General features: G+C 41.5%; 1 protein-coding gene across 1 annotated transcript; it reads right to left on the reverse strand.

The window, feature by feature from the left end:
• Positions 1–958: 958 nt before the first annotated feature.
• LOC129401584 (E3 ubiquitin-protein ligase TRIM38-like) lies at positions 959–21820 on the reverse strand. Its single transcript, XM_055124276.1, has 6 exons — positions 21410–21820; positions 14462–14557; positions 12074–12304; positions 8288–8310; positions 8073–8185; positions 959–1482 (listed from the first exon to the last, which is right to left on the reverse strand). The coding sequence occupies exons 1-6, from the start codon at positions 21818–21820 to the stop codon at positions 962–964; spliced, it is 1395 nt and encodes a 464-aa protein (XP_054980251.1). The 3' UTR covers positions 959–961.
• Between the last annotated feature and the right edge of the window lie 2809 nt (positions 21821–24629).

Consider the following 24629-nt stretch of genomic DNA (forward strand, 5'->3'; position numbering starts at 1 on the left):
CTTACAGAAGGTGCTTTTGAAAACAAATCTATTTGCTTTTCAAAATAGTTTTAAAGAAAGGTATTTTGAAAACAAAATAGTGCAGACCTCTTTGGTATATGACTCCTAATAAAAACTTTCAACAATTCTGCCAGCAATAAAAAATTGTAATTATTTCAGGATTGGCACTGCTAGCACAGTGTGGAAATAGCAACTTATTTTCCAGTACTGAAGCACCATCCAAATCCAGTTCTTCTCTGGATCTTCTCTCTCTGTGAAGCATCTCACTCTTAATCAGTTGTGACGTTTCCCTCACCCTTCACGGGCAGGACCCTCTAGGTTGGTCACTGTCTGCACTTACTCTCTCATTCAGGGCTGCAGCTCAGATTATTCATCAACATGCCAATGAGCAGAAGAGTAATTTTCTTGTTTTCGCTGATATAATTGCAGCTTTCCCTATTCCCTCCCCTTGAGTTCACATGGTACCAAACAAGCAGAGAAAACCTGAAGTTCCTGAGCTTCTGTCATCCTGCTCACAAGTTGTCTTGGAAATTAAAGATCTGAAATAATGAAGAGGGAAGGAGAGGAGACTCTCTACACAAAATATGCAAGGCAATAAAAAGAAATCTTGCTTTATTCCTCTATAGTGCAGGTACGTCATCTTTCGTGTTACAGTCTGAATATTACTTAATATGCATTACTTAAATGCAGGTTTTATGCTTTACAAATGTTTGAGATAATGTCCTAGTTATGAAGAACATTATTCCACTATAGTGCAGGTACATTATCTTTCGTGTTACAGTCTGAATATTACTTAATATACATTACTTAAATGCAGGTTTTATGCATTACAAATGTTTGAGATAATGTTCTAGTTATGGAGAAACAGCCAGGAAGAAATTAAATCCAATTTCTGTTCCCAACTGCATTTACCAACTAATTTCTATGCTGGTTTAACTAGAAGGAAACTTTCCTTTTTTTCTTACTTATTTGAGGAAATCAGGGACAATGAAGAAAATGGATAAACCTCAAAATAAGGTCTAAGAGCATGTGAGAAGGAGGCCTTGGGGAAGGTGTAGATGTAGGAACCAGTAGTAACATTGTAGAAGGACACAAGCCCAACATCACAGTCTAGAATAATCCCTACAACTTGAGGCTGGACCCTCAAGGGAAGGGTGATTTGGGGAGAAGCAAGGACTAAACAGATCTTGTCCTTTCTCAGTCTGATGGCCCAGAATCCAGACTGAGGCTCTTGTACAATGTCAGTGCCCCTTGGTACATTTTCCAGACAAACTCCGACACCCCACTCAACTCCTATTTGCACATCCACTTCAAAGTAATGTCTTCCTGAGGTGAAGCGCTCACGGCCCAGGATACAGGATAAGACACTAAATCCTCCAGGATTTTGATACATCGGTATGCTTCCTTTGTAAGCCACTGTTCTCTGATTGTCAGACAGGCTTAAATCTGGATGAGCAGTATCGGGATCCAGAGTCACATTGTCTGGAAAAAAAAGAATAAAGGACTTGATTTGATCTTTCTTTCTTTCTTTCTTTCTTTCTTTCTTTCTTTCTTTCTTTCTTTCTTTCTTTCTTTCTTTCTTTCTTTCTTTCTTTCTTTCTTTCTTTCTTTCTTTCTTTCTTTCTTTCTTTCTCTCTCTCTCTCTTTCTTTCTCTCTCTTTCTTTCTTTCTTTCTTTCTCTCTTTCTCTCTTTCTTTCTTTCTTCCTCTCTCTCTTTCTTTCTTTCTTTCTTTCTTTCTTTCTTTCTTTCTTTCTTTCTTTCTTTCTTTCTTTCTTTCTTTCTTTCTTTCTTTCTCTCTTTCTCTCTCTTTCTTTCTTTCAAAACTTTCTTGTAATTCTGGACTTTGTATTTACAATGAATTACTTGTTTTTCTATTTCCCTATATAGTTTTTCCCTATATAGTATTCTACTATAGAGCAATGTTCTTTGCTTAAACACGGAAAAACCGTTAACTACACTCCTAATATTTGGGAGTTGATTGGCTTGAAATATATCTACTCCTCGGCTTCCATCATAGTTACTTGACTCAGGTTTCAATTGCCATAATTCCTAACACCCCGCCAAGGGAGGTCCTCCCATGAGATTGGGAGGGACCCAAGGCAAGTTTCGAGCTACCCCTGCATTGAAATGGGACAGTCTAGCAGCATAGAAGCAACGTCTTGATGCAAGTCATCATGACTTAAGAGACAGAACCCTCATGGGGAAGGACAAGCTAAACTGGCCTGAGGACTTAGTCTGGGATTTATGGCAAAACTCCTGCTTGCCCTCAGAGACTAGAGAAATAATTTGTGGAACCTATATCCCTTACTGTGTTTATCCAAAAAACTTCAAGTATTAATAAGAAGTATATTTAATTGTTTAATATGTACACGTAAAGAGAGAAAGAAAAGTAATACAGATTTCCCTGGGAGACAGTGTCTCCCTGAATTAATCCCAAGAGAATTGCCTCTTTCTAAATGCTTTACCTCTGTAAGCAATCAATCATGCCCATGTGCAGTTGTATAGCTCAACCCCCTTGAGATGTTCCATAAGTATGCTGGCAGCTCTGTGTTAAATTGTACATTTTTTCTTTGTTCAATTTTTGGGTCACACCGGTGATGCCCGAGGGTTCCTCCTGGCTCTGCACTCAAGGAGTTACACCTGGCAGTGCTTGGGGGACTATATGGGATTCTGGGGATCGTGCAAGGCAAACGCCCTATCTGCTCTACTATCACTCTGGTCCCTAATGGGCCATTTTGACCATCTGTTCCTGGTCCTCTGTCTCTTTGTCTCTCGCTGGGGAAGCTAGGGAGGCAGCCCTCAGACACCAGACACCAGATGCACGTGTCTTGCACCCCCTCACTTTCTGATCTCAAGGGGATACCTTATGAAGGGCGCTCTACCCCCTGCCACTGCCTTATTCGACTTGTTTTTTAGAGGAAAATACTTTTTAATTTATTCATTGCAATTTACCAAGATATTGATAACAGTTTTTGGCATTCAACATTTAACTCCAAACCCACCACCATGTCAGCGACCCCCCTGGCATGTTTTGAGTCTCAGGGTCTTTTTGAAAAATAGGCAGCCTAGATTCAAACCTAAGTTCTGTTCTTATCTATAAATGATTTTTAGTCTCAATTTACTGAAAATAGTATGTATGTACCAGAGACTGTTGGGGAAGACTGAGTGAATTAAAGAATAATATTTATTAAAATGTCTGATTAGTGGAAAGTATCTGAGAATTTCTAGGAATAATGAAATCATCATCCTTATCTCTCACTTATAAAAACAAGGAATATAACTGACCAGAATTTTCATGGGTTCTGTCATTTCTAAAGCCCATTTCCTCTTAAGAAATCATGGAATATTGAGGCAGAAATAAGACAGTTTCACTAACAACTACAATTTATGTATCAAAAAAGAAAAAAAAGACAAGTAATATCTTAGATTCTGATCTAAGACCTAGAGTTTTCCAGGTCACTAAGACATGCTGGTCCCATGAATTCTATCCATATCACAAACACATGCTTGTTCCATGGATTTTAGAGCTTACTCGAATTCATGTTAGACCCTGGTATTCTCAAAATTAATTATTTCAGTTCTGCTTTGGGGATGTGGTTTGGGATTTGGGGTGGAAACATTCATAACATGGTGATTCGAGTGTGCAGTGATGGTGGGATTGGTATTCAAATAATAAACAGAATGGATAATTGTGAATAACTATGTAAAAACAAAATTAAAAAGATACTGGTATTCCATAGAAATAAGTAAAATTTAATAAACCTGGGATAATATATATGAAAACTACATGAAGAGTTGAAAAGACAGGAAATTATATGATAAATTTAAGTGTGATTCTGACTTTAAAATACAATTTTCAAAATTAATTGTATCCAGGTGTGGGGCAAGAGACTCTGCCACAAACTGTCCCCTGCACCGTGTAATCCCATCAATGGCCAAGGTCCAGAGACTATAAAACAATGCTCCCAGAAGCGTGTGGCCTCATTCATGGCTGCGCGACTTCTTATAGCCGAGCTCTCCCTCTCAGAGAACCTGGCAAGGTACCGAGAGCATCCTGCCTGCACGGCAGAGCCTGGCAAGCTCCCTGTGGCATATTTGGTATGCTAAATACAGTAACAATGATGGGTCTCATTCCCCTTACCCTGAAAGAGTCTCCAATGCGGTACCACTGATAAGAACAAGTAAAGAGAGGCTGCTAAAATCTCAGGGCTGAACAGATGACTGGTTAAAGAAACTTTGGTACATCAACACAATGAAATACTATGCAGCTGTTAGAAAAGATGAAGTCATGAAATTTGCACATGGATGGATCAACATGGAAAGTATCATGTTAAGTGAAATGAGTCAGAAAGAGAGAGACAGACATAGAAAGATTGTACTCATTTGTGGAATGTAAAGTAACAGAATGAGAGACTAACGCCAAAGAATAGTAGAGATAAATACCAAGAGGAATGCTCCACAGCTTGGAAGCTGACCTCACATTCTAGGTGAAGAAGCGGCTCTGATAAAAAAGGGATCACCAAGCAAAGGGCGCTAGGTGGGCCCACTAGGAATGGGAGATACAGGCTGAAAACAGCCTATAGACTGAACATGATGCCTACTTAATACCTCTGTAGCAAACCACAACATCCAAAAAGAGAGATCGAGCAAATGGAAATGCCCTGCCACAGAGTCAGGGTGGGGTGAAGGGTGGGGGTGGTAGGGGGGGTGCTGGGACCATCGGGGGTGGAAAATGGGCACTGTGGAGGGATGGGTATTCGATCATTGTATGACTGAAACATAAGCATTAAAACCTGTAAGTCAGTAACTTTGTCTCATATGATTCACTAATAAATAAATAAATAAATAAATAAATAAATAAATAAATAAATAAATAAATAAAATCTTAGAGCTAGGACGAATAGAGACATTACTGGTGCCTGCTCAAGAAAATCAATGATCAATGGCATGACTCTGATCAATAGAATATTTTGTCTTATATTTACTGGGGGCTATTTCCAGCAATGCTCAGGGTAACTCCTGGCTCTGCACTCAGGAATTACTCCTGATGGTGCCCAAGGAACCATATGGGGTGTGGTGATCAAACCTGGGTCTGTTGCATGTAAGGCAAATGCCTAATCCGCTATAGTATCATTCCAGTCCCTAGGATGCTAACCACTATAAGAACCACTCAAAAGAGTCAACCACTCACTGGGTTACTAAATTAAGTACAAGAGCTGGACTGATTTCCCAGAAATCCCTTATGCAGACATATCTCCTGTACTGTGTTTCTTGGTGTTTCTTAAAATCTCTGCTGTTCTTTCCCCACTTTTCCCATCTTGCTGCCTCCTTGAAAGACTGACCATTGTAGACACATCACCCGGGCCCTCTTCCCCATGTCTCTCTGCTTATGTCAACTAACAGGAAGCAGAGGAGAAGGCTCTGGGACACAAAGGAACTGAGAAGGCCCTGGGACACAAAGCAACTGAGTAGCAGTGTGAAGTACACATGGCCTTCCCATGCTGACTGGCAGGCTCTGCATTCCTCTCCCCTGTCACGCACTCCCACCCTCACAGCGCCCTCTACCTGCCACTTGAGGCCCAGGCCAGTGATGGTTGTCTACCCATTCCTGCTTGGGTGCTGGACTATTCCTTGTTCTCTACCCTACTTCTCATCTTTATAAATAACCCCTTTATTATAAAGATTCTCTCCAACCAGTTCTTAAAATGAATCTGACTCAGTAACGAGTTGTTTTTCAGTTCATATTACCTAAACAATTGGGAAAAATCCAAAGTGTCAATGAGAAGAAAGGTAAAAAACTTCAATAGTGCCAGAGAGATACAATAGTAAGATGCTTGCCTCGAACTGGGCTGCCTCGGGTTTGATTCCCTGTACCACATATGGTTCACTGGGGACTACCAGGAGTGACCATTGAACATAAAATCAAGTCAGATGTCACCTCATAGTTTAGTTTTTAAAAACCCAAATGAATACATATAATTTTAATTGCATACATACACAGTTTTTCTTGACTCTGATCCAATGAGCTTAAAGACAAATCATTGAAAGATAAACATAAATTTTATATATTCAGAAATAGAGTTTTTCAATCATAATATGAACATCTGCAAAATTGAATAACAATAAAATCATACCCGTAAAATTGCACATCAGGGCTAAAGCAGAATTTTGGGGAAGGGACTCTCAAACTGGTGCAGGGGGCCCGGTCACTCCAGGCCAACTGGACCAGCTGATCAGGGCAAAGCACTAGGATGCCAGGTGTGAAAAACTAAAGAACGCCGAGGAGCGAGTGCACTCACGGGCTCTCTAGGCGGCTCTGTCTCACCGCCCGCGTCCGGTGCCCGGGAACCGCTGTGTGTGCTGTCGGTCAAAGGCAGGCGACAGAAGGAAGAAGGAAGAAGGCCAAATTGGTTGCTCGATCCGTTTATTTCATTCTCTCCCTCCGCTTCTCTCCCGCTCTCCTGGATCTCTCCCCGTGGATCTGCCCCCGTGGATCTGGCCCCGTGGATCTGGCCCCCCAACCCACTCTTACAGCCTAGTTAAATCTCCACAGCATGAGGGGGTTGGGGCATACACATAGGTGTGGTCCCCATCAATAGGGTAAGGTTCCTTTCCCTTAGGGGATGCTTCTCCTAGGACTTAATTCTCTTTCAGCAGGAGGATCCACCCAAGGGCGGAGTCCCATGAATGTGTTTCTCTTTTCCTCAGCCAGCAAACATATAAGAATTCATAATATTAATTATTTTGTATGGACACAATAAGAGATGCATTAAAGCTTATAGAATTGCTCTCCTGGGGCCATCTCAATCTCAGACTACAGTGCTCAGGCCAGATCAGTCTTTCCTATCCCTGGCAGGGTCCCAGTCTCATAATTACTATTGGATCATGACAGCATTTGTCTATGATCAAGCTCTTAACTTATAGTTAAGAATTAGGCACTTTGGCCAGGCCCATCTCGATGCCAGGGTAGCACATAACTCACCACTTGCCCTGGATCCTTCCCGTCCCACGTCGGGGACCCTACTTTGGGGTGCTAGGAACTGAGGGCAACTGAGGCTTAAGTGGAGAAAGCAGAGGCCCGGGAGGGAATAATATTCGAGGCCAATTAATTCCCAAGTTATAAAAACATAATATTGTCTTCTTGTGTCTGTACAAAACAGACATAGCTTTAAAGTAAATTATTCAAAAGGCACAAGAAGAGGAGAAAGGCAATATCAATTTATATAATATAAATTCAGTATCCTAGGAAGGTCTGACCTTGCAAATTAGCAGTCAGATTAAGGGAAAGCCGCGGATTAACTGTTTTGGGGAAGAGAGCATGGAGAAGTGATTATAGCTGAACAAAGGGATGGGAGAGATTCTGGAACACCTTGATGGGTGAGACTGGGGTAAGCCTAAACTCTGGGGAAAACCAGGACAAGCTACTTGTGGCAAGGAGGGAAAGGGCAAAGTAATGTCATCCTACAGCCAGGCTGTCTTCCCTTCAGTTATGAACATTCTGAACACGAGGCATTTTCTCAGTCCATTCAGCTTTCTCTCTGGTCCTTAGATTAGGTTTGAATTAATAGTCCCCTATTTAAAAATTATTTTCTCTTTCCATAACTTTTGACTTTTATTAGAGATTGGAGAAACTTAGAAAACAATGATTAGAAAGAATTATAGAAAGAGAAAACTCAGCCTTGGGATTTCAAAATGTGTTACTGGGTCAGGGCTGGAACAATAGCACAGTGGTAGGGCATTTGCCTTGCACACGGCAGACCTGAGTTTGATTCCTCTGCCCCTCTCAGAGATCCTGGCAAGATACCGAGAGTATCTTGCCCACACGGCAGAGCCTGGCAAACTACCCATGGCACATACAATATGCCAAAATTAGTAACAATCTCAAGATGGAGACGTTACTGGTGCCCACTCAAGCAAATTGATGAGCAACAGGATAACAGTGACAGTGACAGATAGTTACTGGTCAAGGTCTTTACATCACTTGCACCCCAGTGAATGATAATCACCTACCTTTCTTGCATACATTGAGAGTTAAATAAAATATTACTAAGGGATTCTAAAATCAACATACCTTGATAGCGCTTTAAAACTCTTCTCACATTAAAGTTAAGCTTAGAGATATCGCACACAGTATGCACCTCCAAAGAAACATCTTTTGGTGCTTCCACACTAATAGCTGAGTACCTAGAATAAGCAGAGACCAGAGATTCCTTCAGCGGCTCCTTCCATCCATGTCTCTATACCCATGACCCTCCCCTGCCCACACTGATGATATGGGGCACTCACCTGCCCAAAGTGTCCTTTATATCCTGTAAGAAACAAAAGCAAAGATGAATGTAGGAACATCTGAGCCTCGTGGAGAATGGCATGCACAGCAGTTCTCTATAAACTCTCCTCCAGCGATGTAAGGTATGGGAACCCAAGGGTGTAAATACAACCAAGGCTTCAGGAACAGTGTAATTTTATTCCTGTTGAGGCACCACTGAGACCCTATCTGTCAACATTGATGCATTTCTAATAGATTGATTCCCACCTGAGTCCTTTTTTGGATGCACATTACTGCCTCTTTATCAACCTCTCAGTCAGCTGTCTTCCTTATAGGAGGCTGCGGGGAGAATTAGTGTCTGAAAGCACATAAACCTATGGCTATTGGGAAATGGATCGGAAGGATGCCCGGGGTACCACTTGCTTTCAATGTTGTGATTTTCTTAGATTGAGTCCATATTGAACACTGCTTATCATAAATCTGAGTTCTGAGTCCACGCAGAATCTCTGTGACTGAGATGATTAGGTGTTGATAGCTGTACCACTCGATGGCACAATAGTCGCATAATCACAAATTATTATACAACCTTCAATTCTGTTTTGAAACTAAACAAACCTCCAGGCATCAGAGGAGCCAAGATGGGGAGAAAGTTGTCCTATGAATCAGACAACTGCAAAATTTAATGAAACACAGGCTCTGAGTGCCTCTGAGTATAGCACTGTCTTGGCAGAGGCTGGTTACAACACAAACTTTAAATTCTCTGTGGAAATCATGGATGTAAGTCAACCTTAGACTTGATGTTCTAAACAGCAAAAACCACACCTCACCCCTAAATCTCACGGCCTGGCTAAAGAATTAAGAAGATTGAGAGCCCACACAATTTATGGGGTGAAGACAAAAGTCTGGAAAGTCCCCAAGCAACCAGGAGCTTATTTGCTCATTTTCTCTGAGTGGAAAGTTGTAGACGGCAACAATTTTCTCAAAGTAACAATTGTAAGCTTCGATGAATTAAGAGAAACAAAATAAAAGATCTCCAATAAATCAAGATAATGTATTAGACAGGTTGGGAAGTTTACTGAAGTAAGTGAACTTAAAAGTTCATTGGAAGGTTCTAGCAGAGGAGTTGACAGATAACTCATGGGATATGAAAATCCTAAATAACTGACACAGAGACTGAGAAGTCCAAGCTCTAAGTGGGGAATCCTTAGCAATGCCATTTTTGTCTCTTGGGATCCCCAGGAGATCAGTCTGAGATATTGTCTGAGATCCCAAAACATTGTCCTGAATCATAGATAGGCATGATAACCTCCTTTTTCGTTACCTGCTTCTTTCATACCCTCATTGCCTCCCCTTGGGACACATTTTAAGTGCGTGGCCTTCACTCAATTCCTCATTGTAGGATCAACTCTCAGAGAAGCAGTCCTAAAACATCGTCCTCACCAATATGGATGACTGGAAACTAAACACCTACTGTGAATTATTTTATGAGTGGCAGTTGAGTTTTGGGAAGTGGTGATGAGTGTGATCTCTGGGTCCAGTTCTGTATTATATAATTATGTTAGCCTTGAAAATGGCACAACTCTGATTTCATTTTCTCATTGTAAAATAGACAGCCTGAGCCTATCATGAGCTCCAGACAACATTTCCTGGCATAGAATAACAGACTACAGGGCTACCAGGGATGACATACTGAGTACATTTACGTTTAAGTGCCCTACATCTAGAGAAATAACAATGCAATGCCCACTGGAACATATACTGATTAGCGGGCAAAATTTCCATTTTGTGGTATTTCCTTGGTCTACTGTTATGTGCAATAATGAGGAACAACTGGCTATAGCCAAGGGCAATGACCAAGGGAGTTTTCCTGAAAGTCAGGAAGGTTGTGGCACTTGTGGTGATTTTACCTTAAACTTGAGTAAGACCAAAGGGTAAAATAATCTAAGCAATAAAGGAAAAGAGAGAGGCAAATGAGAATGGGCAAGAAATATTGATCAGGTAGAGATCTATTGTAAAGGGCTGAAATCATGCTTTGCATGGCGGAGGGCCACGTTCAATCCCCACATGTTCTTCCAAGGACCCTGAGAACTGCAGCAATAATGTCCCCTGAACATCATTGATAGTGCATGAAAAAACAACAGGAAGAGAGAGAAAAGAGAGAGAGAGAAAGACAGAGACACAGAGAGACAGAGACAGATACAGAGAGATAAGGAGACAGTGAGTGATATGCCTTTATCTTACTGGGAAAGTGAAACTGTGTATTTCCATAGCAAAAACTGCTAACTCATGACTACCACTGATTCAAAGGATCTGGACAGACTTATGGATCCTCCTATATCCCACCTTTATCAGACCTGGGAAATATATTTCAAAGATCACAGGTGGCAGATGTGGGGAGAGCCTGACAACAAATAAAATAAAGTTTTATTTTAAATTGTGTAAGGAAAATAACTCTATATAAAGATTTTCAGAACTTATTAGTTAACATTAGCTTAACAACTCTTACAGATGTGTTAAAAGGGTTCAAAATTAGCAACATGATATCAATGGCATGGCTGACTCTTCATCTTCAACTCTAGGAAACAGAAGATATACTCATTTTAAAGGAATGCTGTGAACGGTTCCAATCTAAATCAGACTTGAGTACTAGCCCCTTGTATCTTTAAGCTGTGTGAACTAGTAAAGTGGCTTGAATCCCATTTTCTTAGCTGAATCATGAGACAATAATTATAGGCACTTCTTCACAGACTTATTGAATTCAATAAGTGCTTAGATACATTCAGCAAGAAAACTTTTAGCAGTCCACAAAAATGCCCATTAACACCCCATTTGGCACCTACTGGGCTATTTTCCCCACTAGTTTATCTCTTCTCTACTCTTAACCTTATGGTCACTCTGCCCTCACAACTTGCTTGGTGACCTTCATCTCCTGGAAAACAAAACTATCTTAGATAAAGAACTCTCAGACACACTGTAGAATGACAAAAGTCAGAGAGATCGAAATAAAATCTTGAGAGCACCACAATAAAAACAAAACATATATATAAATAAAGAAACCACCATAGTAATGAAATTAGTCTAGGCTAGTAAAGAATGGTTTGACATAGCAAACAAGTTGGATGAAATGAAAACCCCATAAGAATACTCAATCCAACTAAGTCAACAGTCTAACTTGAGGGAATGAAAAAAAATTGTAAAGAAAGTAAAGCTAAAGAAGTTCCTATTAAACCAAACTCATTAGGAATATTAATAGGACACCATTAAACGGCAAAACTCTACTTGAAAGCAATAGAGAACAAAAACATAAAATGGGGGAAAGTTGTGAGAAACAATGGCGTCTTTTCTAATACACAGTGCTTGCTTGCTTTGAAGTTAAACTAGGATACAGATTCGCACTTGTAGAGGAGACAGCCCAAAATGAAGAACTGAGCTTCCATAAAATCTACAGTTGTGAGCTCTGGGGATCATTCCAAAGAGCACAATTATATTAATTTTAAAATATATTTGCTTTTCTGTGTTTACTATGGTGTCCATCACAATGGCTAAGACCTAGAATCATCCCAAATACCCAAGAACACATAGAGGATAAGGAACTGTTGTACACGGACAATAAGGAAAGGTGAAATCCAACAACTCATGCATCTCAGCTATAACTCCAGGGTGTTATGCTGAGCAAGGTGAGATAAAGGGAGAGAGTCTGACCTGAGGAAGTAGGCCTTGTTAATCTTCCATATTGATCACCATTCTGCTCTGACTGGCATGGGAATAAGACATCTCGTCTGTTTCCTCCAACTTCTCAGACTCACCTGCAGCAAATTCTGTGCTGAGTCCTGACATTTCTTGTCCAGTTCCTGGATGTGGTTCTCGAGTTCCTGTAGTTTGTTGTCCAGATGGGCTACATTGTCCTGCAGACTGCTCAGCTTCTGCTCTCTTTCTTTCTCCAGTTGACACATATATAACTCCTCCTCCTGGTGCAGGAATGTGTGAAGACTTGAAAATTCAGAGTTGATTCTTTCTTTCTCACGCTTTATTTTCTCCTATAAGAAAGAAAAGTACTCAGAATGTGAATACAGATTAATGTTCATTAACAATGCATCCATACACAATACAAATAACATGGAAACAAATGAGATATATTCAGTAGTAATAAGGAAGGAACTTTTGACACAATGTGCAACATGTATGAGTTAACTAGGTAGTGAGCAAAGCAATGTAAACCAGAAAGAGAGGGCCAATATTATAGAACTCTACTGATGTGAGGTAAGTGATATCATAGAGACAGTGATACCAGAAAATAGGAGGAAGATGTTTGAGGACTAGGAAGAGAGAGAGTTTCAGTTTTGATTATGAATGAATTTTGCAAGTAGATAAAAGTAATGGTTGCACAAGCGTATGTACAAACTTAACTGCCATGGAGCTGTCCACTCAAAAGGATAAGGAAAGTGACTTTTATGTCATACTCGCTCACACACACACACACACACACAAAAAAAAAAAAAAATGGTCCTCGGTCAGTGTGTCATAGTCTAAAGAGTTCTCCATGTTCCCTAGACCAGAGTTATGCTCAGGTGGCAGATATTCAAAGGTTGAAGAGGTCCTCACCATTATACACAGTTATCTGGATAAATTCCTTCTGCTTCACCAAGAAGGTGGTGTAAGGAGTACGAATAAAGTGCAAAATAGAGTTGGGCCAAGGTAAATAAAATGTGAATTATAAAAATAAATAGGAATTTTTATTGTTATATAAATATGTGTTCCTGTGTTTCAGATAAACTTTCAGTTCAAGAAAATTCTGAAGTTTCTTCTTGGATCTTTTTGAAGTTTGTAACTGAGACATCACAACTTGAGTAAAGATGACCACCCTGGTGAGTTCTTGAATCTCACCAGGGAGAGGCCCAGTTGGCAGATTCTGATCAAAAATACTAGAAATACCAACTCCGGATTCAATTAAGCACCCTAATGTGTGATTATAGCTAAAACAAATGATCTGTCCTGTAGGACACAGGTTTTATTTGGTGAGGTGGGGACCAGAATTTTAATTTCCCATTTATCTTTCTCATTTCAGAGTGTGTTCCAGTGTATCCGAAATTAATAAAAGGGCAGCTTATTTATTTTTAAGTGGGAGTCAAGCATAGCTTCAATTCATGTATTTATAAAATGAGTTTTTTTTTAATTGTGAGGATCTTCACACCACTCAAAAGGCCAGAAATGAAAGCAAAAGGCTTTCTTTTGAGAGATGATATTGGACATTTTCATATAGAGTATAATGACTGACGATGACCTCATGATATCTGTATTTCAAATCGTAATGCCCAAAATTAGAGAGAGAGAGAAAGAAGGATTGTACCTGCCATAAAGGAAGGGAGCGGGGTGGGGTTGGAGTGGGACACTGGGAACAATGGTGGTGGAAAATGTGCACTGGTGTAAGGATGGGTGCTCGAGCATTGCTTGACTGAAGCCAGTCTTGCAATTTTGTGACTGTATCTCACGGTGATCCAATTAAATTTCTTAAAAAATAAAAAAGAATAAGGGCTGAGGTTTAAGACACCATGAAAGAGCAAAAATGGCTTACTTGTCCGTGTGATAATATTTTAGTCTAATATACTATATCTATATCAATAAAAAAATTGTTTCCATCCATAGGGAATCTGGTTGATCACTGTACTAGAGACCCAAATTCTGCAATTGTCTTTTCTATGTTCTTGTGGGAGTTCTGGTTCTCCATACTAATAGCCTCATGAAATTGAGCTCAATGCAACTCATCAGAATAAATGTCTCTCTCTATCCAGAAATAGTTGGTCTCTTTAGCTGACAAACTTGAGTGTCAGGTACTGGACTGTGGAAAATACACCAAAATGGTGCAGTTCAGGTTTTAAAACAGGTAGGTACTTTCAAAGTTTGAGAATTTGAGTTGCATCAAGCATCTTTCAAGGTCAGCTATAATATTTCTTCTTCTCCAACTCATATATTAGGAATGCTACATAATTTTTTTTCACAAGGTTGAAGTATTTGCAGTAAAAATGTAATAGATGCATATAACTAAGAGTAAAGAAAAATGGTGCTTTCTACATTAATTTTAACAATTTGGACTGTTTATTGAGTAATAAACCCTCATAGTGCTTTTACCAAACAATACCTACTACTAGACACGGTGATGGCATATAGTTTGACCACCAGAAGCTTCAAACTCTTACCTTCCAGTGAGTTATTCTCAGAGTTGTGTTTTGCCTCAGCTGCATATATTTTATGCGTGTTATGCTCAGTTTCCAAACTGCTTTTTGGAGTTGTTCCTGTGGGAAAAACTGGGTGTTAGTTTTGCAATTGGATAACTCTTCACAACATCCAACAGAAATCACAGACTTTGAGACAATTAGAATAACATTACATATTTGGTGAGTCCTTACCTGCTGAGAGAAAGAGTAATTAGTCCAGTAACACAGTTGATCTCCATGGCAATCTGCAAAACTAATAAGATGCTCACCATAATTTCTGTGTTGTATAAATCAATTATTCATAAGGGGTTCATAAACTTGTTCAAGGAGACAACAGATTCCTCACTTCTACATCAGTTGTATCACTTGTCATCCAGTTGATCTTCAATTTGCTCTAATGGATACCAGTAACATCTCCATTTGTCCCTGTCACGTGCTACTGTAGCCCAATGATATCTGCTCACTCCAGGAACAGAAAGAGACTTAAATCGTTCATTCAGTGTTTTGATGAAGTCTGACCATCTTGTTGGCTGGCCACGTTGTCTTTTTTTTTTTTTTTGGTTTTTGGGTCACACCAGGCGATGCACAGGGGTTACTCCTGGCTCTGCACTCAGGAATTACCCCTGGCGGTGCTCAGGGGACCATATGGGATGCTGGGATTAGAACCCGGGTCGGCCGAGTGCAAGGCAAACACCCTACCCGCTGTGCTACCACTCCAGCCCCCCACGTGGTCTTTGACGTCCCATGGAATCAAGTTGGTAACAGCGCTAGTCCAGCCATCATCTTTGAATCGCATTACATGCCCAGCCCATCTGATTTTTGGCAAACACTTTGGCAAACGAGACAGCATCCCTGATTCTTGACCATCGATGGAGGTCAGAACTCTGGATCCCTTCTCTCACTTGAGTGAGATGTGATACTCCTAGCATAGCTCTTTTGATTCCTCTTTGGGATACCCAAATAGCGTTCTCACCCTGTTTGCATAGGGCCCAAGTCTCTGAGGCATATGTTAGTGCAGGAAGAACGGTGGAGTCGAAAAGATGTGCCCAGACCCAGAGGTTCTTCATCCTCTTAACCACTTCTTCAACGCTCTTGAAGGCGTTCCACGCTGTTCTCTTCATCCTACGCAGTTCTGGTGCCAAGTCGTTCCTCATGTTGAGTTCTCAACCCAAATACACATAGCTGCTACATTCAGAGATGTTCATTCCATTGAGAGCAAATGGAATGTCAGGGACTAGTTTGTTTTTCATGAACATCATTTTGCTGAGATTCAGCTGCAGTCTGACCTTTCCACACTTGCGGTTGAAGTCAGCCAGCATTTGTGCTGCTTGGCTAATGTTTGGTGTTATGAGAACGATGACATCAGTGAAGTGGAGGTGGTGTAATTGCTGACCGTCTGTCTTCACTCCTATTCCTTCCCATTCCAGTCGTCGCATGATATTTTCGAGGGTGGCACTGAAGAGTTTCTGTGAAACAGTATCACCCTGCCGAACCCCTCTCTTTACATCAATGATCACTTCCCTGTAGAATGGTGAGATTCTGGTGGTGAATCTGTAATACAGCTCACAGGGGATCTTGAAGTACTGAGTTTGTACGCCTTGTTTGGCTAGGGCTTCAATCTCAACAGAGTCAAAGTCCTTCTTTAAATAGATGAACGTTAGACAGAGCAGCATCTTGAACTCTCGTGAAACTTCAATGAGTTTGGTCACTGTGTGGATATGGTCGATTGTGCTGAATCCTTTTCGGAACCCGGCTTGCCCACATGGTTGTCCATTGTTTAGTGTTCTGCCTATTCTATTCATGATGACTCGAGTGAACAAGTTGTAGACGATGGATAACAGGCAGATTGGGAGATATTTGCCAATGTCACGGATGTCTCCCTTCTTGTACAACAGAACAGTCCTGCTGGTTTTTCATTGGGATGGAAACTTGCATTCTGACAGGTAGCGTGTGAAGAGCCTAGGCACTGCATTGAGGAGTACTGGTGGCAGATTCTTTAGGTGTTTGGGTCTGACCTTGTCTGAACCGGGTGCTGTAAGAGTCTTTACTGATGAAATGGCATGTCGAATTTCGGAAAGTAGGACGTTGGGAATTGCATATCCATCCTGCAGAATTTGGTATGTGGGTAGGTGGACGTGGCTGTTGAAGAGATCTGAGTAGAAGTTGTGAATAATCCTTTCCATTGCCCTTCTAGAAGATGTGATAGATCCATCAGGACGTCAGAGGGCAGTTATCTTGGTCTTGTAGTTGGCGAAGGACAGGCAAGCATTGTGAATACTTTTCCCAGCTTCTGCTGCATGTCACTTCCACAGGGTTAAGAAATGATTCAGCAGGACATTGCCCCCTCTGTTATTCCACCAAAGTTCAAGGCAGTCTTCATACATGCCTTTGCATATATGTTAATCTAAACCTCTCACTAGGGTTCATTCCTAGGCATTCACTTCTAAAGAGTTAACCAGCCCTCTCAGTCTTTAGTCAACTATGCCCCCAGCCTATATTTGTGGGAATAATATGAATCTTAGAAATTGGTAGCTCTATTTTATTTTGAGACAGAATGGTTTTCTCATGTCAACATTTGTCCTAAGCTACAAAAACATTCAGTTTCCAGGCTCCTTTAAGGTATGATTAATAATTTCAACTGTGCCCAGGAAGAAGGTTTAATTTCTATTCTTGTGGCTTCGCCTATATTTCCCTCTACTCACATCATGGCCTCAGCAGTGATACAGTCAGGAGTGATGCCTAAGCTCAGATCCAGGAGCAAGCCCTGAACATTTTAGGTGCATATTGAAAATGACCTTGTCCAGACCGGGTGCTGTATGCGTCTATTCTGATGAAATGGTGTGTCAAATTTCGGAAGGGAGGACATTGGGAACGACATATCCATCCTGCCATCCTGTGGAATTTGGTATGTGGGCAGGTGGATGTGGCTGTCAAAGAGATCTGAGTAGAAGTCATGATTAATCCTCTCCATTGCCTTTCTGGAAGATGTGATAGATTCATCAGGACAGAGGGCAGTCATCTTGGTCTTGTAGTTGGTGAAGGACAGGCGAGCATTGCGAATACTTTTCCAAGCTTCTGCCACATCAGCCAACACTGCTGCTCTTCTCTCTTTGACTTCTTCCTTTCAGTCAAAACTTTTGATTGAATATGATGTGGTCAATTTTATTGTGGAACTATCCACCGGGAGACTCCCATGTCCAGCATTTAGATTCAGCCTTCTGGAACTGTAAGTTACTGTGGATGGTCTTGGTTGACATGATGAACTCTACAGTCTCTCACCCTGATCGCTCCATTCTAGGCCATGAGTCCCAATGTGGAGTTCTTCGGGCGACCTTCTCAGTCCTATCTTGGCATTAAAATCACCAACAATGATCTTGAAGAAGGTGTGGTCTTCTTTATAGAATCTTTCCAGTTCCATGTAGAACTTCTCAACTTCATCTTCGTCATAGTTTTATGTTGGTGCCTAGACAACAAAGATAGAAACTGCTGGCAGTGAGTCACATCTATTCAAGCGTAATCGTTCGATTCAGGTTGTTAGGTATTCGAATGAATCAATGCTCATGGCCAAGTTCATGTTGACAAGGACACCAATGCCACTGATGCCTCTGTTGTCACATGTTCTGAGGAACAATTCTTCTCCAGTGTCGAAAATGGCATGATGTTATCGATGTCTTCTTGTTTCAGTCAGACCAATGACGTCGTATTTGATCTTCTGTGCTTGCACCATCAGATCTTCGATGGATGCTTCTGATGCCAGTGCACGTGCATTGAAAGTACAGACAGTCATTTTAGTTTTTCTTTGTTTTGGCAGTCTAGTTCGACCCTGAGATTTTTTCAGCCTCTCCTTGCTCATCTTTCTTAATGCTGCTGTTTTGGGGGCTCTTTTGGTGTCAGGTGAATGAGGCCCATTGTTGTTACTGTTTTTGGCATATTGAATACACCATGGGTAGCTTGCTAGGCTCTGCTGTGTGGGCAGGATACTCCCGGTAGCTTGCCAAGCTCTCCGAGAGGGATGGAGGCTTTTATTTATTTTTTTTAATTCTTTTATTGATTCACCATGTGGAAAGTTACAAAGCTTTCAGGTTTAAGTTTCAGTTATACAATGCTCAAACACCCATCCCTTCACCAGTGCACATATTCCACCACCAAGAATCATGATATGAGAGGGATGGAGGCTTTTAAAGCGGCCTCCAATCACCCTTAGAGGTGTTCTCATGGTTCACACCATATTTGAACCCTATCAAATACGGTGCGGGAGTTATGGAAAATGGGTATTAAGTGTCTTATGGTGTGTTGTGCGGCTGCGCAGTCTGGAGAGCATCCTGGAGTGTGGCAGTGGCTGGGTAGTGGATGTAGTGGGGGTCAGCAGGTGAGGTATTTATCTGGTTTTCCTATATCCCATTCACAGTCATGCCTCAGAAAATCAAGTATCTTGTAGTCAGCTTGTCTAAGGAGATAAAAGACCTTTACGAAGAAAACTACAAAACTCTACTTCAAGAAATAAAAGGGGACATGAGGAAATGGAAACATATCCCTGCTCATCGATTGGGAGTATTAATATTTTCCATTGTCAAAATGGCAACACTCCCAAAGCATTATACAGATTTAATGCGATCCCTATAAGGATACTCATGACATTCTTCAAAGAAATTAATCAAATGCTCCTGAAATTTTAAAGAATAAGACCCCATGAATAGCTAAAGCAATTCTTGGGGATAAAAGATGGGAGGCATCACCTTCCCCAACCTCAAGTTCTACTACAAAGCAGTAATATGTTAAAAGGCAAGGTATTGGAACAAAAACAGATCCGCACACCAATGGAATAGGGTTGAATATCCTTACACACATTGTCAAATATATGATCACTAATCTTTGGTTAGGGAGCAAGAAATATAAAGTGGAGCAAGGAAAACCTCTTTAACAAATGGTGCTGGCAAAACTGGACAGCTACATGCAAAACAATGGGATCAGACCTCTACCCAACACCATGCACAAAAGTCAGATCAAAACGGATTAAAGACCTCAACATCAGACCAGAATCCATAGGTACATTGAAGACAAAGTCGGCAAAGCCCTCCACGACATTGAAGCTAAAGGTATCTTCAATGCTGAAAGCCACTGACCAAACAAGTGGAAGCAGAAATCAAAAAAAATGGAACTATCTTAAACTAAGAAACTTCTGCACCTCAAAGAAAATAGTGACAAGAATACAAAGACAGCCTATGGAGTGGGCAAGGATATTCACCCAATACCCTTCTGGTAAGGGGTTAATATCAAGGATATACAAGGCATTGGCTGAAAACTACAAGAAAAAAATCCAAAACCATAAGAAAATGGGATGATGAAATGAACAGAAACTTTCTCAAAGAAATTCAAATGGATAAAAGACACATGAAAAATATTCTTCATCACTAATAATCAGAGAGATCAGATCAAAACAAAAGTGAGATATCATCTCACATCAGAGAGAATGGCACACACCCAAAAGAACAAAAGCAACCAGTGTTGGTGTGGATGTGGGAAGAAAGAGATTCTCCTCCATTGTTCATGGGAATGCCGACTGGTCCAGCCTTTTTGGAAAACAATATGCACGTTTTGTTTTGGAAAATTAGAAAATTGAGCTCCCATTTGATCCAGCAATGCCTCTTCTAGGGATATACCCTGGGGGCCCAAAAACGCACAGCAGAAACACTATCTGAACTCCTATGTTCATTGCAGCATTATTCATCATAGCCAGAATCTGGAAAGAACCTGAGTACCAAAGAACAGATAAATGGATAAAGAAACTATGGCAAATTTACACAATGGAATAGTATGCAGCTCTAAGGAAAAATGAAGTCATGAAATTTGCTTATAATTGGATGGACATGGAGAGTACCATTCTGAGTGAAATGAGTCAGAAGGAAGTGGACAAATATAGAATTACTGCATTCATTTGTTTTACATATATAAAACATGTATATACATATATGTATGTATATATACACGAACATATATGTATGTGTATATATGTATATATACATATATACATATATATGTATATACACACAAACACATATATATATATATTCACCCAGGGCCAGGAAAAAACAGGGGCTAGGAGGACTGGTTAATGGTTGGAACTAACCACAAATGTGTGTGGGACTGAAAATAAATAAAATACAGAAGAGACCATTATGACAATAATAGCTGGGGATGATCACGCTGGACAAAATCTGAGGGTTAAAAGTAGGTAAGGGATATTCTTGATAACCTTTCAGCATCAATATTGGAAACCACAATGTACAAAAGGGGAGAGAGAGAGAGAGAGAGAGAGAGAGAGAGAGAGAGAGAGAGAGAGAGAGAGAAGAAAGTCACCTGTCAGAGGCAGGCAAGCAGTGGGGGTGGGGGTGATGGGAGGGAACCTGGGGACACTGGTGCTGGGAAATGTACTCTAGTGGAGGGATGGTTGTTGGAACACTGTATGACTGAATTCCAATCATGTACAGTTTTGCAATGTTCTAAAAATTAATTTTTTGATAAATAAATAAATAAAAATGTTCTCATTTGTGACAATTTGGATGGAGTAGAGATGTAAGTAGAGAAAGAATAATTCAGAAGAGAAATACAAATCCCGGGTGATGCCACTCATAAATTGAACATAAAGAAACTGAGTAAGGAAAAGGAAACCCCAGCACTTGGATTTTGACCAAGGAGGGAAGCCTTGAGGAGCTAGGGGCGAGGGGGGTGGCTGGTTGATAAATGGATTGAGGCAGATTGAGCACAGGATTTTTTAGTGAGATTTTTGTGACAGGTCACCTTTGCAGCAAGTGACAGAGCACATTGAAGCACAGACTACAATGAAAATAATTTCTGTCAAATAAGTAAGTAAAACAGGTTTCAGAGCAACGGCAGATGAGGTTTTTAGGAGGCTTTGACCTCCACACTCACCCTGTAACCTTGGCACGCATCTTCAGCAAGAGCAGTGACATGTCCTTTGTGCTGTGGTGACCGCTCACAGCAGAAGCAGATGAGCTGACCGTCATCCTCACAGAACAGGTGGAGCTGCTCGCCATGTTTCTCACACAATCTTTCATGCTCTGTCTCCTTGATGGTTTGAATGATATTTTCCAACTGCCTGTTGGGCCGGAGACTATCACTTTTAAAAGGTTTCCTACACTGGGGACAATGAAATGTCCTTGGAGACGATGTTTCAGAACTACAGTTCCCAGTAAAGCCCACAATGCACTGGCGGCAGTAGCTGTGCCCACAGTCGATGCTCACGGGCTCAGTCATCAGCTCCAGGCAGATGGGGCAGGTAGCTTCTTCCCTCAACTTCTTGGTAAGTATAGTTGAGGCCATGGTTTTTCTGGAAATGCTGCAATATTGGATCAAGAGACAGGGATGAAGCAGTCGGAAATTTCTAGTGTCTGAGAAATGCACTCCACTAGAGTTTCTGGGCCTCCTCTGAGCTTGAAAACTCTCTGAGAGAGATGTGGATTAAGATTGAGAATATTCGTTTTATGGAGCTGTGTTGTGAATGACTATGTCACAATCACACTTGGTTCCTCAAACTGAGTATAATTAAAATGAAATAAAATGTCATGTTCAGTTCCTTCAATCGAACTGCATTATTGCATTTCAGTTGCTTATTGATTGCTTCAGTCTATGGTGAAACGAGAGCAGATCAAAGAATCTATTTTCTTTCTAGAAATATTTTGGACATGGGACTCAGAGAGAATGAGAAAAGGACAGGCTTCCTCGCAAAGGTTGGAGCGAAGGAGAGAAATTCATTGGGGGAGGTGAGACTCCCACGTTGAAAAGGCACCTCATCACTACTGGGTTGATTTCTTGTAACTAGGACTGAAATTAGGTGGTATTTGTAGGATTCCTTCAGAAAAATCATGTCTGCACTGGATCATTGATTCTAAGCTCTTGCTACCTTATTCCCACTGCTAAATAAATAAATAACATGGGTGATGAGACCTGTGCTCCCTAGAGCTATTACCATGATGATAATAAGGTTGTCAACCAGAAGAGCCGGGTGTCCTTCCCATCAGTCTCTCTGACCTGAGGACAGAGAATGGAAAGAGGTGGGAGGGGAAGGGGTTATCCTGAGAGCAGAGCTCCTGGAGACCCAGACAGTCACTTCTCCAGGCCAACCTGCTCTCCCAGAAGGTCAGAGAGACTGGAGCCTATGGCCGTGACAGACACCTGGAAGTGGGGCAGGGAGAACAGATTGGGATGGCAGGACTCTGTGAATCCTGGCATTTTCCCCCTGGTGTCCACCAGTGAGGAGTTGAGACAGAGAGCACAGAGAACAAGAAGTTACACAGGACTTTGCCCTTCATCCACTTCATTACAGCTGTGGGGAGCTCTGTCCCCTATTTTCACTGCTGAGTATTTGTGGGGGTGGGGTAGACGCAGCATGAGGTAGATACAAATGCTTCTGTGACCTGACAGTGATGACATAATCCAACAACTAATGCTGCTTCTTAAACTAAAGTTCCTGTTATGGAATTTTTCTCTAATTATTGGGAATTATTTCTTTAGAGTCATAGAGAATACCTTCTGGGATGACGCAAACACAGCCTATCTCACTCGCCTCCTGCTCCCCCAACATTTTTTAAATAACAAAGATTGTACCTGTTATCATCCTGAACAAAGTTCTTGTGCAATTGTCATTGAGAATAAAAGCATTCTAAGAAATAATTAAAATGAAAATTTCAGGGTTGGAGAGATGGTACAGAGGTAACGCTTTTCTTTGTGATAAGGTTTAGCTCAAGTATAATTTGGAGAATGAGGAGATATGGAAAAGGGGAGTTCCCTTAACTATAATACCATACAATCGCTCTATTTTTTTCAAATGATCTAAGAAGGAGGCAAAGATACCTTATATACAGATGTTTTTCACCTTCCACTATGGTGATAATCTACAGAGTTCTTGCCTCTCACAACTTTCAACTACAAGGATTGAGAAACAATCGCACTGCACTGCAGCACTGTAGTCCCGTTGCTCTTCAGTTTGCTCGAGTGGGCACCAGCAATGTCTCCATTCTGAGACTTGTTGTTACTGTTTTTGGCATATTGAATGTGCCACGGGGAGCTTGCCAAGCTCTGCCATGCAGGCAAGATATTCTCGATAGCTTGCCGGGCTCTCGAGAGGGACAGAGGAATCGAACCCGGGTCCGCTGCATGCAAGGCAAATGCCCTACCCACTGTGCTATCACTCCAGTCCTAGCATCGTCAGGAGTAATTTCTGAGTGCAAAGCCAGGAGTAACCCCTGTGCATCGCCAGGTGTGGTCGAAAAAGAAAAAAAAAGGGAAAGTACTTTTCAAAATATATCACATTTGTTTAACATTGTAAGGGCAAAACTGATGCCGTGACAGGAGGCAGAAATGAGAAAAAACAGATAGACCTGAAGGAACAAGAATTCAAAGAGCTGTGGGGTGAAGGGGTGTTCATGAGAGCAGAGCTCGTGGAGAATCAGGGGGTGACTCAGGCTCCTCCAGAGGTTTAGAGTGACCAAAGAGAGAATGTCAGCAGCTCCAGGATGTAGTGAGGTGCGAGCAATGGGGAAGGCCTGGTCTGTGGGACACTGGCTGCTGGACCCTGGGTGCACAGGGAGGACCTCCCAGGCAGAGACAGGGAGCTGGATTATGTCCTGCCCCCAAGGCTGCAGCTGCTTCTGAAACTGGGCCTGTGCCCCAGTTCCCACTGCAGAGAGTTGGTGGGGAGGGGAGTAAAGGAAGGATGAAGCATAACAACAAGCGTTTTCTCTTTAATCATAGCGCTCCTCCCCTGGAGACAGGAGAATCTCCTGTAGAAACTTTCATCAAAGGCCAGTTACTTCCTCTGACAGGAGCTGTGGTCTGCGGAGAAGCCCCTCCGCTCCTCTGAGCCCTGAGGGATGATATGGGGCCTTCACGGGCCTCACATCCCCGAGCTGCTGAGAGGAGATATGGAGTCTCCTGAAAGTGAAAGAAAAAGATGAAGAAAGAACAAGAAAGCAAAGTCTGGACCCTGCCCAGATGTTACACACACACACACACAAACACACACACACACACACACACACACACACACACAGAGCAGAGTCCGCCCTGGACTGTCAGTACCTTCTCCACACAGCAGACAGCACAGGCTTGTTCCCTGATTGTCTCTGTAGCT

This window comes from Sorex araneus, chromosome 2 (genome assembly GCF_027595985.1).
Source record: "Sorex araneus isolate mSorAra2 chromosome 2, mSorAra2.pri, whole genome shotgun sequence".
Taxonomy (NCBI): domain Eukaryota; kingdom Metazoa; phylum Chordata; class Mammalia; order Eulipotyphla; family Soricidae; genus Sorex; species Sorex araneus.